We start from the raw sequence: 16,528 nt of genomic DNA on the forward strand, positions 1-16,528 counted from the left end.
TGCTGCCTGATATTTTGCCCTCCACCCCCACCCCCACCCGGCAGGGCGCACCACAGCCGAGGCTAAAGCACTGATGGTGGCACCCGAGACAGCAAATCCCACAACCGCCTCCCTCCCAGCCTGGCAGTGAAATCACAAACACGACCCGCAACCATTTGCTGCCCTTTCCTGACGCCCGCATCCGTCACCCCGGGGGCAGCTGCCTCACCCTGGCAATGACAGGTCCAGATTTGGGATTTTTGGGGGGTTGCAAATGTCCTCGCATTTAATATTTATTTCTAAAGCACCTAAACCAAAACATTACACAGTACAACGAAAGTCAGAAAACACGAAGAAAACACAGGCTTGTCATGTAATTGGGGTGATTCTGTCAACGACCCCTCCCCCTCCCCCCCTTTGGATCCCTTTGAAGGAGTTACTGAAGAAACAAAGGGTCCTGAGCCACTTTTTAAAGTTTAGAAGTGCAGGGAATGTGCGTGTGGACGACGATGATGATGATGATGATGATGATGATAATAATAATGGCCCTGAAACATGTGTCTCACCTATTACCCTACAGCACAGTGTCAAATCTTACAGCCTTGTGGGGAGGATGGTTGGGGGGCGGCGGGGGAGGCTGACACCCGGGCACGCACAGAGGAAGGTCCTACTGGATCCCCCCCCAACCCCCCCCCCCGGAATCTGCACTTGGTCTCCCGGCAGTGTTTCCCATAACGCACCTCTCCTTTCTATCCACAGCCTGCCAGTCATCCATGGACCTCAAGCCAGTGCCTGGGGCGGGTGCGCGGGTTGGGGTTGGGGTCCCAGGTGGGTTCCGATCCTGGCACCGACCGGAGCAGCCATTTTTAGCATGTATCCAGAAGGCGGCAATCCGGCCCCGCCCGGTGCCTCCCTTCGGCTTCAGCCAGGACTGACCCAGGATTCCCGGCAAAGCTTCCCTCAGCAGGAGCGCCCTCGAAGGGCAGGCGAGAAGCTCCCGAGGAGCCGGCCCCAGCCTGGACTGGAAGGCCCGTCACGCCCAGTCCGCTTGCCCCGCGGAGACCGGCGTCGCCTCCCAAACTCTCCCGGGGCGCCCGGCTGGAGAAGGCTGCTCCCCGCCCCCCCCCGTAGGAGGGCTTGTGCGGGAGCGCTGCCCCTTGGATGACGCCCTAGGGGTCGGCTGCTGGGTGGCCCCCCAGGCTGCCGTCGGAGCCCATCTCAGGGCCTGGCGCAGGATGCCGAGGAGCGCCAAGCACCGCTCGCCCCCCCAGAGCGGAACAACCCCCCTCCCTGCGCCCCCTGGGAGGGATCACGCTTCGCGCGCTGAGCGGGGCTCCGGCGCTGCTGGGGAAGGGGGGGGGGGCTCGGGCCTCCTTGCGCTCCGAAAGGAGACTGGCCGGGCAGCGGGCTCTCCGGGCCGCAAGCCCCAGGGCCCGGCGGTTGCGCTCGGCGCCATTCCCACGGAGCCGCCGGCCTGCCGCCGCTCCCCGCTTGCTGCTGCTGCTGCCGCCGCCGCGCCGGGCATCCGGCCGGCCGCCCTGCTCGCTGCGCTTCACCTCGGGGGCCCCGGCCACGTCGGGAGCCGCCGGCCGGCCGGCCGGGCGAGGGCGAAGGCGCGCCGTCGCGTGGGTCCAGCCAGCGGCCCTGCTGCTGGCGCATCGCTCCTGAGCTGCTGCAGCGAGGGCCGCCGGGCTTCCGCTGCGCCGCCCTCGGGGTCCTTGGCTGCCGCCCGCCCTCCCGGGCGCCTTGGAGCGAGGCGGCGGCGGCGCTGGCTGGCTGGCCGGCTGCTCGACGGGAGGGCGCACGGGCTCCGCCAGGCTTCTGCCGGGCCAGGCGGGGGTCCCGCTCCGGCGCTCCGCCCGCCTCCCGTGTGCTCTGCTCCCCGCAGCTCGCCGCGGCAGCAGCGCAGCCGGCTCGCCTGACGGCTGGCCGGGCAGGCAGAAGAGCCGGAGGCGGCGCGGCGCGGCGCGTCCCGCCCGGCAGGCCCGCCGCCAGAGCTGGCACGCTCCAAGGGCCGGCCCGGCCTCGCCCCCCGCCGCGGCCGCCCCCGCCCCCTCCTCCGCCCCCGCCTCGCAGGGGAGGGGAGGAGGGGCCGCCCCCCCCTCGCCCGCCCGGCCGCCGAGCACCCGGCCGCGCCGCCTCTATATAAACACCCGCCTGGTCTGTTCCCCACAAACTGGCGCGCGGCGAAGCGGCTCCTCCTCCCGACGGCTGAGTGGAAACGGAGCGCCCTCCTCCGCCCCCCTCGCTCCTCGCTCGCTCGCTCGCCCGCCCGCCCGCTCGTGCCCCCGCCCAGCCCAGCCCAGCCCAGGCGAGCCTAGCCCGTCCCAGCCTCCCGCCCGGCCCCAGGCACAGGCGCTCAAGAGAGCCGCTCAAGTTGGACGGAGCGACACCCGCAGCCAGCGGCCGCCGGGAGCGACACGTCCCGCTCCGGAGTTTGCTGCTCTCGCGCGCGCTCTTTGCCTTTCCCCAGCGTCTCTTCTCTGCTTGGGTTGGGGGCAAAAGTCCTCCGTGTTTCTATATTTTTTCTCTCTCCCTCTCGTGCTGCTGCTGCTGCTCTCGAGTCCCTTCGCCTACACCCGGCTTTGAGTAAAACAGACCAACCCCTCCTTCTCTTCACTCATTATTTATACCCCATCTCTCTCTCTCTCTCTCTCTCTCTCTCTCTCTCTCTCTCTCGTGCAAAGCGAAAAAGAAAAAAAAGTAATCTCATTCTTCGAGGAGTCCTGCTGAGTTTCGGGGGCAGCAATTCTCATTCAGCAGAGTTTGCTTTCGGGGAGCAGCAGCGAGAATTGGACAGCGTCACCTTCGGCATTGGAGTTCGGGGGTTTTTCTCTCCCCCCCCCCCGCCACCGCATCGCCTTTATTTTTTGCATTCCTTTATACGTGGGGAGGGGCGGACTTCCCATATGCATCTATAAAACGCACAAGTTGTCAAGCTCCTGGCATTCGGTCCAAGCGCCCCAATCGCGCGCACACACGTGGGTGGCGCTTTTACGACCCCCGCTGGTCGAAGCCCCCTCCCCGAGCTCACCCGCGTGGTTCCGAGTGGGTGAATACCGGGAGACGCCCCCGACTCCGTCGGCAGCAGCAGCAGCGGCAGCAGCAGCAGCAGCAGCAGCAGCAAGAGGCTCCGCTCCGCCCCGCTCCGCCGCCGCCGCCGCCGCGCAAGATGCTCTTCCAGAGCTTCGACCTGGTCTCGGCGCTGGCCACCTTCGTCGCCTGCCTGGTGTCCGTGACTCTGCTCCTGGCCGTGTCCCAGCAGCTGTGGCAGCTCCGCTGGGCCGCCACCCGCGACAAGAGCTGCAAGCTGCCCATCCCCAAGGGATCGATGGGCTTCCCGCTGGTCGGAGAGACCTTCCACTGGCTCCTGCAGGTAAGGCGGCTTCCCCGCTTCTCCGGCGCTCCAGGGGGAGGGGAGAGGCGTTGCGTCAGGGCTGGTGGAGGGGGGAGAGAGGGAGAGAGAGAGGAGAGACTCGGCGGGCGGGCGGGCGGGCGGGCGAGCGCACCGTCCGGGAAAGAGAGTTCGCCGGCCAAAGAGGCACCGCGCCGGGCCGGATGCGCAGCGCCTTGCGCACGGGCGGAGCGCGGGACGCCTCCGAGGAGGTGTCTGGCCGGGCAAAACGTGGGAGTTCGCGAAGTGAAGCGCGTACATTCATGCGTCCCGTCCCCCCCCCCCCCGCACGGTCTGTCATTGGCATTGCAGGGGGATGGAGGGGCGCGCGCGCAGGGCAGCAGAAGGGCAGGCGAGGGCCCGATCCTACGCACGCTTACTCGGAAGTAAGCCGCCACTGCGCTGAGTGGGGCTTATTCCCAGGTAAGTGTGCCTTAAACGGGCAGGCAAACTTCGAAAGTGAACGCGATCCTCGAGGCTCTTAAAATGTGAAATTCCGCCCCCCCCCTGTGCCCGCCCGCACCCCCACGCGTGCTTTTTGCCTTTCGACTCTCCAGGACCGAGGGCAGCAGTTTCATGCCCAGTCGCAGCACCGGTCCATCTGGCCCCGAACGGCTTTCTCCGACTAGCAGGGTCCGTGGCGGGAGCCCCTCCCGCCTCAGCCCCACTTGGCGACGGCGGGGATCGACCCCGGCTCCTTCCCCGAGCAAAGCGTGTAGTCGGCCACCGAGCTCCGGCTCTTCGCTGCGTCTCGGGGCTTGTGTGTGTGTGTGGGGGGGAGGGCACCATCTCAAGGGGGCGCCCTGCGCGCTTCACACACTAAACTGCACCTCCCCCCCCCCGGAAAGACCGTGCCCCTGATTGTGGGGAGTCTTTTGCAACCCAACGAAAGGAAGAAAAGGCAGCGGAGGGCTGCCATCGCCCCTTTAAGGTTCTGGGACTTTATTGGTCCCCGTCTAACCAGGTAAGGACCGGCTAAATTGACGTGGGGGCAGGAGGCGCCCCAAAGCAGGACGGCTGGTCGCAACTGGGCAACGGGAGTCCCGAGATCCGAGCGAGTGGCCCGGACGGACCTCTTTCCGCCCAGAAGCACAGCAGGGCGGCCCGCGGGCTCGTTCGGAGCCCGGTGAGCTTCAGCCCGGGGTTCACCTTCCTCCTCGGGTGCCGAAGAACCCCTTGCCCCGAAGGCTGGTGGAGCGGGCCGGGAGGCGGAGAGAAGAGAACCTGGCCAGCCATCAGCAAAAACAACTTTGCCCCCCTCCTTTGTATCAGGGTATTCCCCAACATTGAATATTTGACAACCCCACCCCACTCCACCCCCAAACTCCTCTTTCGAATCTCTTTGAGAAATCTGGAGTTTGGGAGGGGAGGAGGAATCGGGAGGATAGATCATGCTTTCGTGTGTCTCCCCCCCCCACGCCCCCAATTCACGCGAACTGCTCCAGAATTCCCAGCCCTACGGAGAGGCAGCTCCCCAGAACCTCCCCCCGCCCCCCACATGAATGCATCATTTCAAAGCGGCTGTGGCAGGAGGGCGCCCTTTGCGGTGCGGATTCCCCGGCGTGCGTATGAGTGTGCACGCGCACAAGGAATTCGAATTAGGAGGGTGCGTGTCTGAAACACCTTCCTTCCTCCCCCCGCCGATTATACGTGACAGAATAAAAATAAAATGGGTTTTTCGTCGTAGCCGGGGCAAATTTATTACGTGTCCCCTCTCCAGGAATAATAGCCTGAGACCTATAGATGGAGCACCGGAGTGGGGGGGGGGGGGGGAGAGGTCCCTGCCGGCCGCCCGGCCGCCAAAGGGTTAAGAGCCCTCACTCAATAGGGCTTTATTTTTAAAAGAAATTTATCAGATTTTTACAGGGGGGCCGAGAAAGGGTTTTCCTTTTTCCACAAGGCCCCATCCAAACAGAGTCCAGGACTAAAAATACAAAAATTTTGTATAAATTGGACTCCACTCGAAAACTCCTTGCCACATAAAGGTGGCCTTTGTGCAGCCATGGAAATGTTGTACAAATAACCCTTTATTAATGCCACAAAAAGTACTTTAATTATATTTATGTAGATCAAGACACAGGGGTCACCTGAACATCTGAACTTCACAACTGTGCTTTTGTTCTTTTTGGTTTTTAACCCCCCCAACGCCCCCTCCCCCACCTGACCCAAAGTCCCTGCAGCATCCTTTGCTTAGAGATCCTGCAATGGTTAAGAGGGAAGAGGGTCACCCTCCTTCCAAGGGAACTCCATTTAAAGGGGCAGATACCTTAGCAACGTTTCTTCAAAAATTTATGGGGAAAAGCCCCCACGCCCCCAAAACACCCCAGTAGTGGAGTTGAATGTAGCGGGGGGGGGGCAGAGATGTGGGTGAGGTTTACCGCTCCTTGCACTCATGCGCCCTCCCTTTGTACCGTTTCTGACCAGCATGTGGGAAAGTTATTAAAAGTCCCAAACTCTGTCCATTTGCTTAGCCAAGGATAATTGGAGTGCAATAAAGCAGCAGTCTGTCCTGTGGGGTGGGGTGGGGTGGGGTGGGGGGAAATGCACGTAAGCAGCTATGAGGGGCTGGAAGCAAAAGCGAGATGAGGTGGGGATGAGCGAGTTCTTCATTTTTCTGATGATGATTAGAAGAAATGTTTGGGAAATTAAATGGGTTCTGCTAGGTCGTCCTCCCCACTGCTTGCTGTTATGATGCATGGAAGAGCCTTACCCAATGTTTAAGGAGCCCTGGCCAGGTTCAGCAGCAGTTCAAATAGACGAAGGTGGAGGGTCAAGGGAGCTTGTCACTTGGCTGTGTGTGTGTGTGGTCCATGTGTGGAGATTCGGGCCCTTGTATGGGGCATCACACCAGCAGAGGCTGTGCTAATCAACCTGGGACGGACCTCTCTCCTCTTTGCAGTGCTTGGCCTCAGCCATGCAAGGTGTTGCATGACGACACAATGTGTGTCTGAGCATGTGTAGAGAGGGAGTCCTTTCCTCACAGGTGAGCCAGCACAGCTGTCATGTCTGATATCTTGGAGGGCAGGTTGTCTGTGGTACTTTTCTTTTTAGGAATTAGTCACAGCCCATGAGTGCTGGTCAAGCTAGCATATCATTTGTTCTTTGCACAACCATCCTGAGACGACTGGGACACCCTGAGGTCCATTGGACAGATAAGGAATTGTCCTAGTCACAGATGTGGCTTTTCCCACACTCATCATATTAGAACCCAGTGGGTTCACCCCATGAAGTGCGGGTGGGAGATTCAGGACAGGGAAAAAAATCCTCCTTCACAGGGGTGCAGACTTTAACTATGGAATTCACTTCCACAAGATGTAGTGATGGCCACCAATTTGGATGGCTGTAAAAGGGAATTGGACATATTCCTGGAGGTGGCAGCTATCAACGGCTGTTAGTCCTGATGGCTCTATGCGACCTCCAGTGTCAGAGACAGTATGTGTATATGTACAGCAGTTGCTGGAGGAAATGGGTGAGAGGGTGGACATCAGGAAAAGCTTCCTGACGGTTAGAGCAGTACGACAATGGAATCAGTTGCCTGGTGAGGTGGTGGGCTCTCCCACACTGGAGGCCTTCAAGAGGCAGCTGGACAAGCATCTGTCAGGGATGCTTTAGGGTGGATTCCTGCATTGAGCAGGGGGTTGGACTCCATGGCCTTAGAGGCCCCTTCCAACTCTGCTATAATAGGATGCTGTTGCACTCACACCTTAGTCGTGAGCTTCCCAAAGACAGCCGGTTGGCCACTTTGAGAAGAGAATGCTGGATGAGATGGGCCTTTGGTCTGATCTAGCACAGCTGTTCTTAAATGGGATTAGGAATGGACAGTAGAGATGCAGGGAAGGTGGGACAAAAGCTTTTTGCGTGGCGTCTCCCTCCTAAATTTCTGGGATTGCAGTTGGTTGGGTGATGGGAATCTCCCTCTAAGCACTGGACTGTTGCCTTTGTGGGGAGGAGGAAGATCTGGAATTGCCACTAGGAAATGCCAGAAGTTGCTTATATGGCTACTTCAGGAAGGAATCGCTCCTAAACAAACTGAGATCGTTGGGCTTTAATTAGCCCAACCCCTTCCCAAGAGAGGCCTTAATACTTTTTATCCAATCTGCTTAGCGAGAGTGTTGGAGTATTTGTCTTTGTGGTGTTCTTTGTGATTTTCAAAGCCCCCCCTCCACATAAGTGTTCATTGAAAACATGGACACACTCAAGGCTGCTTAAGAAAGGTTTTCCCAAGGCTTTAAGTGTGCAATCCATCTGAACTGAGTGGTGTAGACACGCATAGAGTTTTGCTATAAGCTGAAAGGAGGCAAAAATCAAGGTCCAAGCCAGCTGGGAAGTTGCATTAGCTATCTTCAAGTCTTTCTCCTCAATTCCAGATATGTATGAGTCCTGAGTATAGCAATGGAATGAAAAAGCACTCTGAACATGTTCAAAGACTCTTCATCATTGTATATATTCTAGAGTTGAATCTCTGCTAGCTGCTGGTAAAATGGCTATTGTAAGATCATAGTATTGGGAGGTACCTTAGAGTTCATTTAGTCCAACCCCCTGCAATGCAGAATCTACAGTGCAGGATCCATCTACAGCATCCCTGTCAGATGGCCATCCAGTCTCTGCCTAAGCTCTTCTGTCGAGAAAGAGCCTGTCACTTCCCAGGCCAGGCAGTTTCACTGTCAAACAGCCCCTGCTGTTAAGACATTTCTCCTGATGTTTAGCTGAAATCTCTTTCCCTGCAGTTTCCACCCAAAAACTCTAGTCCTGTCCTAATGAGTATGTATTAACTAGAAATTGGGAGAACAGAAGAACCCAGGGGGGACAGTAGCTTAATGGGCATGTGTGTGTGTGTGTGTGCTTTGGTGTCAATGGCGGTGAGATGCCCAGGGATGTTAGAACAGGGTTCTGCCAGTTTATCCCCACTCCAGTTGTCTGCGTTCCTCTTTCAGGGCTCCTGCTTCCAGTCCTCCAGGAGGGAGAAATATGGGAACGTCTTCAAGACCCACTTGCTGGGGCGCCCCTTGATCCGGGTGACGGGCGCTGAGAACGTGCGCAAGATCTTGATGGGGGAGCACAGCCTAGTGAGCACGGAGTGGCCCCGGAGCACACGCATGTTACTGGGCCCGAACACTGTGGCCAACTCCATCGGGGACATCCACAGGCACAAGAGGAAGGTAAGAGACCCTGGACCTCCTCGCAGCCCCAGCTCTGTGGGGTCTTCCAGGGGATTGAGGGGACGAGGCCTCCTCCATGGAGGAGCCCATGGCTGGGGCGCAGCAAGCAAGCACCTTCCCACTCCTGGCCCTCCGTCTCATGGCATCCTGTGGGCCTGTGGGGGGGGGGGGGGTCCCTGCAGGTGGGGAGAACCTTGTGGCTGTGTGGGGAGGGGAGGCTGCGTCCAAGGGGCCTAGAAGACCCGTGGGTCTGGGAGAGGGCCATGTCCAAAATTTGCTCAGCTCTAGCCTCGTTCTCTGCCCTCCCCCTTACCTGCGACAGGGTGTAGCTGAGAGAAAGGGCCTCTCCTCCCTTCGCACTGACAAAAGCCCTTCAGGCAACCTTGTCCGGGCATTGAAGGAGGGAGCCTTGACGATCACCTGACCCAGCCAGGACTCAGTCCTCAGACTTGCCCAAGGCTGGGGCTCAGCCCTGCCTGCCATTAGGAAGGGGAGCTTCTGAGTAGGTGCAGAGTGCATTCCGAAGGTGGCTGGTGGCCACTGGATGCAGCACCAGATGGGAATGGTGGAGTGCCCACTCGGTGGGCTGAGCCCAGGACCTTGAGCCTGTGTGTCTCTGAGCGTGTCCAAAGTGCATTTCCCTGTCTCACACCCAGGAATGCAGGAAGAGGTGACTTCTGAGTAGGCTACAGGCTGGTACTCCCCTCCCCACGCCCGCACTGGGCTTTTCTCTCCATTGGCACTGCTGGCAGTGGAAACAGGGGAGGGGGCCCTCACTGCCGCTTCTTCTGAGGTCTTGCCCGCCCCCCCCTCCGCCTTCTGTAAGCTGCCACTCCTGGTGCCGCGCCTTGGCGAACCCCACGTGGTTTTTCCGCGCCCCTCTCCCCGCCCCCGGCTGTCTCAACATTCGATCGTGGAACGCGGCGGAGCCCGAGCATTCGAAACGCGAAGCTCGGCGACTGCCTTTGAGGAATTTAAAGGGGCGATGCGCGGAGCGCGCTGGGGCCGTAAGTAGACGTGGCTGACCAGCCCCGGGTCACGGCACAACGCCCTTTCAGCCCGGGTGGACCACGTTCGCGTGTAGCGTTTCTATGCCGGAGATCCGTGTCGGCCGTGCGGAGTCTGCACGCCAGATAAGCGCGTTCACACGTGGAGGATCGCGCGCACGTGGAACGCTTCCACGGACGAGCGCTTTAGCCGTGGCCGCCGGCCCGGCAAGCTCATGCAGAGCCTGCGTGGAAGCAGACGGACGCTGCGAGTCTGTAGACGCGCTGGGTCTTCCTTCCGAGTAACTCTATAAACAGGCTTGACCTCGACTCCGGTGTGGGCCGCGATTGGGACCGTTCGCGGGAGTCTGTGTTCACGACCTGGGGAGTGCCTCTGGGCATGTGCAGAGTGCTTTTCTCGAGGGAGCGGGGCATGAAAAGTTGTAGCCCCTTCTTGTGCTGTGAGCGCCGCTGCTTTGGGTGGGATTTACTCGCCCCGAAGCGAGCCTGAGCTTGCAGCCCGGCGGGTCCTGGCTCCCGAGCCTGCAGCCGGCGCTGGGCTGGCAGTCCGCGTCTGCGTCCGCGTCCCCGCCAGCGCCGAGCGCCGCACACGCGTTCCTCGGGCAGCGCCGCGGGCGAGGCGGAGAGCCGGCGAGGAGCTTCTTCGCTGCGCGCCGAGCTCGGGGGTCGGCGGCCAGCAGGCAGGCAGGCAGGCGTCGCGGCCGCCCGAAGTCGGGGAGCGAGGGGGAAGCCCCCCAGCTGTCCCCCCGCGAGCCCCGCGGCGAGGCTGTCTCCGCTCCCGGCGGGGGATCGGTCCGAGGCCTCCGGATCTGATGAGGGCTCCAGGAAAGGCATTCCGCGGCGGGGACCGGGGGGCAGGACCCTCCCCCGCGCGCCCCGCTGCTCCCCCTCCCGGCCCGGCCGCGCGGTGCTCCTGCGGCCCGGCCTCGCGGGCGGGGCGGCACGTGTGGAGGTTGAACTGTAGTAACCTGGGAAGCACGCGAGCGCGCCGGCGGCTCCAGACTTAAAAGGGCAATGCCCGCGGCGGGGCCACCTCCGTGCTCTTCGGGCGCGCGCGTGTCGCGCGGGGCCTTTGTAGACGCGAGGGCGCCCGGAGGAGGGCCGCCGAGCGTGACCTTAGGATAAGGGGGGGGTCCGTGTGGGAGGACTGCGATCCTTGGGGTACGTGGGTGTCCAGTTGTATAGGGCTGGCAAGGGACTGTGCCAGGAGAGGGACCGGCAGCAGAGAAGAGGTTTAGGAACTGGCCGGGTGTATTTTTGTTGGCCAGTCCCAGTTGGTAGCTGTACTTTTGCACTCGCTGCAGTTTCTAAGCAGCCTTCAAAGGCAGCTCCACGCAACGAATTGCAGTAGCCGAACCAGGAGCTGAGCACTCTCCGGTCCATTCAGGCACATGGGCCCCAACACGTGGAAGGACCTCCATGGCACGTATGTCACTTGGATCTACAGTGGAAAAGCTGGGTCCCAGGCTGTGAAGGCCCTGATCCTGCAGGGCAAGTTCCGCCCTGTCCCAGAACAGGCTCAACACCGCTTACCTGTGCAGAAACCCCCACCCCAGAACCTCAGTTTTATCAGGATCCCCCTTCAGAGTAATAGTTATTTAAAACAAAGAGGGCACATTCCACCTCGAAACTCTCTTGTCTAGGAAGATCAGAAGCTGCTTTAGACCAAGGGGCTGCCTATGAGTGTTCAAAGCCCCACGGTGGCCGCAAATCTGTGCGGCATCAGTTACACGACACAGCTGCGGGTTTGCACTCACTGCCAGGCTTTTCTGCGAAGCTGTGTGCTAAAAAAGTTGGGGATTAACCCCGACTGTTTTGGTGGGAGTGAGGTCACCCCGGTTCTTCTGCTCTCTGACCTTGCAACTTGGTCGATTTAGGGAGCGTTCTGGAGAATGGTGCCTGGCGATTGGTTGCTGGAAGTCAGGAAGAGGGGGGCAGGGCAGTTGTGGGCTCCCTATTAGGGAGGTTGTGGGCTCTCCCACACTAGAGGCCTTCAAGAGGCAGCTGGACAACCATCTGTCAGGGATGCTTTAGGGTGGATTCCTGCATTGGGCAGGGGGTTGGACTCGATGGCCTTGTAGGTCCCTTCCAACTCTGTGATTCTATGATTCTATGAACTCCAGTACCCAGATGCCTGCCGGAAAGAAACCCTGCACTCCCTCCTTGGTGTGGAGATTACCTGACCCACCCCGCAGGAGTGAATCCACAGAGTTTAGGGGGGACACAGCACCAACACGGTGCTGTGAAGACAGCCCCCACATCAGCCCCCCCCCCCCTGGGTTCCATCTCACCTGGTATCGTCAACCCAGACTGGCGCCAATGTCTCTCCAGGGTTTCAGGCAGGAATATTCTCTGTCCTACCTGGAGAGGCTGCCAGTGTTGGACCTGGGCTGTTGGACCTGGGCATGCAACGCAAGGGCTATACGGCTGAGCCGTGGCCCCCACCCTTTTCCTCAGACAAAGCTGCATCCTGATTCGGTGGGGGTGGGGGCTCCTAGCACTAGCAATGATTAGAAGGCGTTGTGGTGCTCTTCCACTTTTCTCTCTCTTCTCAATGGATTTTCTGCAGTAAGAGAAAAAGATGGCGGACGCTGTGGGGAAACGGCCTTAAAACCCCTTGAACAAGCGTGGCGTGATGAAGCCTTGCCTGGACACAACCCAGGATTGGGGCAAGAAGTGCATGATGGGGCTGAGGCAGGAGACCATCCAGTGTCATTCTAGAAAACAAGCTCAGCTACTAAAACGGCCACTGTCCCGTCCCTGGCCATGAAAGATCCCCCCAAAGTCCGCTCCCCAGAAGATGGCTGTGGTTCTGGCTGTGCCTCGTGCATTCGCAATGGGCCTGGCTCACTGGTTGGCGTCATTTGGGCAGGTGGTTCCTTTCCGTGGGTGGGTGGTGTGGGGGAAAGCAGATGACCTTGCCACAGCCTGTGTGTCTGTCGAGGCCTGGGGCCTGCTTCTAACTCTTTAAAAGCCTTCGATGCGCCTGCTTTTTGCTCTGCTCACCCACAGCCCTGGTCTTGCTCCTTCCTTTAACTCGGCAGTGGGGCTACGCCTGCACCACCTCCCCTTAGCTCAGAGTCAAGGCACCCATAGAAGCCCCACGGCATCTGTAGCCTTTGGGTGACTTCCACCAGCACTGCGGCTCTTTGAATGGAACCCTGTCTAGGAAGCGCCTGGGCCGGCTGGTGGGGGAGGCTGCAGAGCCGAGGAGTGACCTTGTGGCCTCCACGTTGGAATCTTGCCTTTCCCTCTTGGAGAGTGGAAGTCTTGTTGTACAGCGGAGGGCTGGAAAAAGGGTGTGCTCATTTGAAGGCAGTGAGCAGGAAGGAAGCGAGGGGCTGTTGTTGTTGTTGTTGAAGAACCCTTCAATTTGAACTCCCTCGAGTTTCCTATTTAGGAATGTGCAAGGGTCACACAGCCAATTACTTTCAGGTACATCTAAATATTTTCCCCTGCACCATTGGAACAGGCAGAGGTTTCCTCCTGCCACCCCCGGCCCCTGCTCCCGCTGCCAACAAAGTTCAGTTTGCTGAAATCTCAGTAGGATTGAGAGACCAAGCAACAAGGTTAAGAAGGTCAGGCAGGACTGGTCAGATAAATGGAAGGACTTCTTCACACTGCACATAGTCAAACTGTGGAACTCACCACCACAAGATGTGGTGTTGGTCACCAATTTGTATGGCTTTAAAAGAAGGTTGGATAAATTCCTGGAGGAGGAGGAGGAGACGGCCATCCATGGCTACTAATCCTAATGGCTGTGTCCTACATTCAGTATCAGAGGCAGTAAGCCTGTATACACTAGTTGCTGGGGAACATGGGTAGGAGGGTGCTGTTCCACTGTGTCTTGCTTATTTATTTATTTATTTATTTGTTACATTTATATATCGCCCCATAGATGAAGCTCTCTGGGCGGTTTACAAAAGTTAGAAACAGTAAACATTTAAAGTATACAAAATTTTAAAAAACAGTATAGAAACAACAGTATCCATTTAAAAACAACAGTTCTGGGGGGCCCGTTAAAAAACAAACTTAGCATTGTTAAATGGTGTTAAATGCCTGGGAGAAGAGAAAAGTCTTGACCTGGCGCCTGAAAGATAACAATGTTGGTGGCAGGCGAGCCTCATCGGGGAGATCATTCCACAGTCGAGGGGCCACCACCAAAAAGACCCTCTCCCTTGTTGCTATCCTCCGAGCTTCCCTCCGATTAGGCACTCAGAGGAGGACCTTAGATGTTGAGCGCAGTGTACGGGTAGGTTCATGTCGGGAGAGGCGTTCCATCAGGTATTGTGGTCCCAAGTCGTGTAAGGCTTTATAGGTTAAGACCAGCACCTTGCTTGTGGGTTCTGGATCAGAAGCTGGCATGGCATGTGTTTTGGAGCTGGGTGTGCCAGCCCCCCTCCTCAGCTGCAGCCTGAGGGATGTACAATCTAGGCTACTGCAGTCAAAGTCTTGCAGCCCCTTCCAGGGAGCCCAGGGGCTTTTGCGCCATGCTGTGCAAAACCTTGAATTCTATTTTGGAGACCCAGGAGCAAGGAGGTCTGCACATTTGCTTCCTCCCCTGTTAGCATCCAAGATGCTGTCTTCCGTTTGAGAGGAGGCTGAGCTGAGCAAGGGAGAGATCAGGTGAGGGTAGGTGAGCTCTGGCTGGAGGAGGGGAAAGGGGAAGGAAGGGAAGGAAGCACACGGGGGGTGGGGGTGGGGATTGGCCCGGTGGGCCCTTTCTGTAAGGAGATGCTGCCGGTGCGATGCCAGGCAGGTAACATCTTGCATCAGCCTCACACAGTGAGTCGAAAGGTTCACCTACACCAAGTAGGGCCAGGCAGGTAACATCTTGCATCAGCCTCACACAGTGAGTCGAAAGGTTCACCTACACCAAGTAGGATATTCCACTATGAAAGCGGTATGGAAGCAGTATATAAAAAGCAGGCACCACACTACTGCTTTACAGTGGTATTGAAGTTCACTGACAACTGTTGGGGTCCACTGACGCATTTAGACCAAGCAGGATATTTTTATTTATTTATTTATCATTGCATTTATATCCTGCCTTTTTTCCTGCAAGGAACCCAAGGCGGCATACATAATCCTCCTCCTCTCCACTTTATCCTCACAACAACCCTGTGAGGTGGGTTGGGCTCAGAGTTTGTGACTGGCCCAAAGTCACCCAGTGGGTTTCCATGGCCGAGTGGGGACTAGAACCCGGATCTCCCAACTCCCAGTCTGACACTCTAGCCACTAGACCACACTGGCTCTCTCTATAACATTATGAAAGCAATGTATGGCATGTGTCAATGGGCCCCAACAGTTGTCAGTGCTCTTCAATATCGCTATAAAGCAGTTGTGTGGCTCCTGCCTTTTATATACCACTTTCATGCCACTTTCATAGTGGAATAGCTGCTTGGTATAGATGAGCCCCAAGACCACCGCTCGTACTGTTTAGGGGAGTCTTTTCCTTGGTTTCTCCTTAATTCTGGCATTTCCAGATGTTCAGGGTCAGGCCAGGTGTGCGCCACACTTCCAGCTGTTTGATGCCTTCCATGCATCGGTTGCGAGGGTGCTCCTGTTTGAAGAATCACATGCAAGCAGTTTCTAGCCCCAGAGGGTGACCTAAGCTAGGAATTGGCTTGGAGATAAAACTGAGCACATTGCCCAATGCAGAACAAACAGGGGTGGCGTGGGGCATTATTCTCCCTGAGATTAATGGGCATTGCACACACAGCTTCCTCGCCAGGAGTGGTGATAGACAAACTTAATTATTGCAACAATTGATTCAGGTGACAGAATTTGTCTGTTTCTTTTTTTTTTTTGGCACAGAATTTGGCTTTGAAAACTTGGCTTTAAAAAGCATAATTGTGATGCTTTTTGCTACCAGCTTAATTCTCTCTGTTGCCGTTTATCCCAGTCGGGAGTGCCCCTCTCCTTTCCTTCTTCTTCATGGACAGCGTCCTTCTCAAGGGCATTTGCACTGGCTGGCCACTGTGGGAGCAGAATGTGCCCGACTTGAAGGACCTGGTGGACTTATCCTGCTGGGTGGTACTTGCCATCTCTTGCAGCAGGGATGCCCTGTCACAGAATCATAGAATTTTAGAGTTGAGAAAGACCCTGGAGATTATCTAGTCCACCCCCAAATCAATGTACAGCCTGCAATGCAGAATGCGAGTCCAGCATGCCATTCAGATGGCCATCCAGTCTCTGGATGAGCGCAGGGGTCTGGGGAGTGCTACCATGCTTCCTCCTAATCTTCTCTTCTCCAGGTAGCTTCTTACCGGCGGTGTGGCATACCCCGTGTCTTTGTGAAGTCCTCCACTCTTGTTCTGGCCTCATCCATTTCAATGTCTCATTCAGTTTTGGTCTTGCGTAAATCATGCTCATTGCGCATGGCTCTGAGAAATTCAGCAACTCTATTCCCCTCCTCCCTGTATGATTTTCATGGTGCAAAGCGGCAGCTGAAAAAGCAGGGTTTGGGGAAGGTGTTTTTCTTCCCCGGTGCCTCCCGGCTCATGGGCCAAGTGCATGACCAGGGAGCCCACATTTTGTTTTCTGTTCCACTGGACCTGGCAGTCCCGAGGCGCGCTCCTGCTCGTGTGCGCTGCCCCGCCAGCCAAAAATACCAGCATGACCACTGAACCATCAAGTTGGGTATCCTGTCTTGAGCGATAGCCAATACCCGAGGCGGCTTCGGAGGAAGGAGGCCATCCGCTGCTGTGTGAATATGGTCTGCAGCTTGCCTGTGTTAAGGAGGAGGACAAAGTGCCCTGAGGGTCTGGATTTTCATGTTACTGTTAAACCGAAATCTGTCTTCTCTAATTTAAACACATTGCTTTGGAGCGTATGGTGAACACTTGTTCGCGCAGTTCCTGCTAATGTACCTATTTCTTCGATTCTAAGATGCACTTTCCCCACCATATAAACATCTCTAAAAATGGGGTGCATCTTAGAATTGCGGGTGTGTCTTAGGTTTTTGTTGTTGTTGGTGGTACTGAAAT

The 16,528-nt window shown here is 57.4% G+C and overlaps 1 protein-coding gene across 1 annotated transcript in view; it reads left to right on the plus strand.

Moving 5' to 3' along the window:
* The first annotated feature begins 3,135 nt into the window (after positions 1-3,135).
* Positions 3,136-16,528, plus strand: part of LOC134404443 (cytochrome P450 26B1) — a 30,041-nt gene continuing 16,648 nt past the window's right edge. The window contains exons 1-2 of the mRNA XM_063135132.1: positions 3,136-3,355; positions 8,308-8,532. Of these exons, the coding sequence (XP_062991202.1) occupies positions 3,152-3,355; positions 8,308-8,532 (429 nt within the window). The 5' untranslated portion in view covers positions 3,136-3,151. The remainder of the gene's footprint in view (positions 3,356-8,307; positions 8,533-16,528) is intronic.

Source organism: Elgaria multicarinata, chromosome 10 (assembly GCF_023053635.1).
Source record: "Elgaria multicarinata webbii isolate HBS135686 ecotype San Diego chromosome 10, rElgMul1.1.pri, whole genome shotgun sequence".
Taxonomy (NCBI): domain Eukaryota; kingdom Metazoa; phylum Chordata; class Lepidosauria; order Squamata; family Anguidae; genus Elgaria; species Elgaria multicarinata.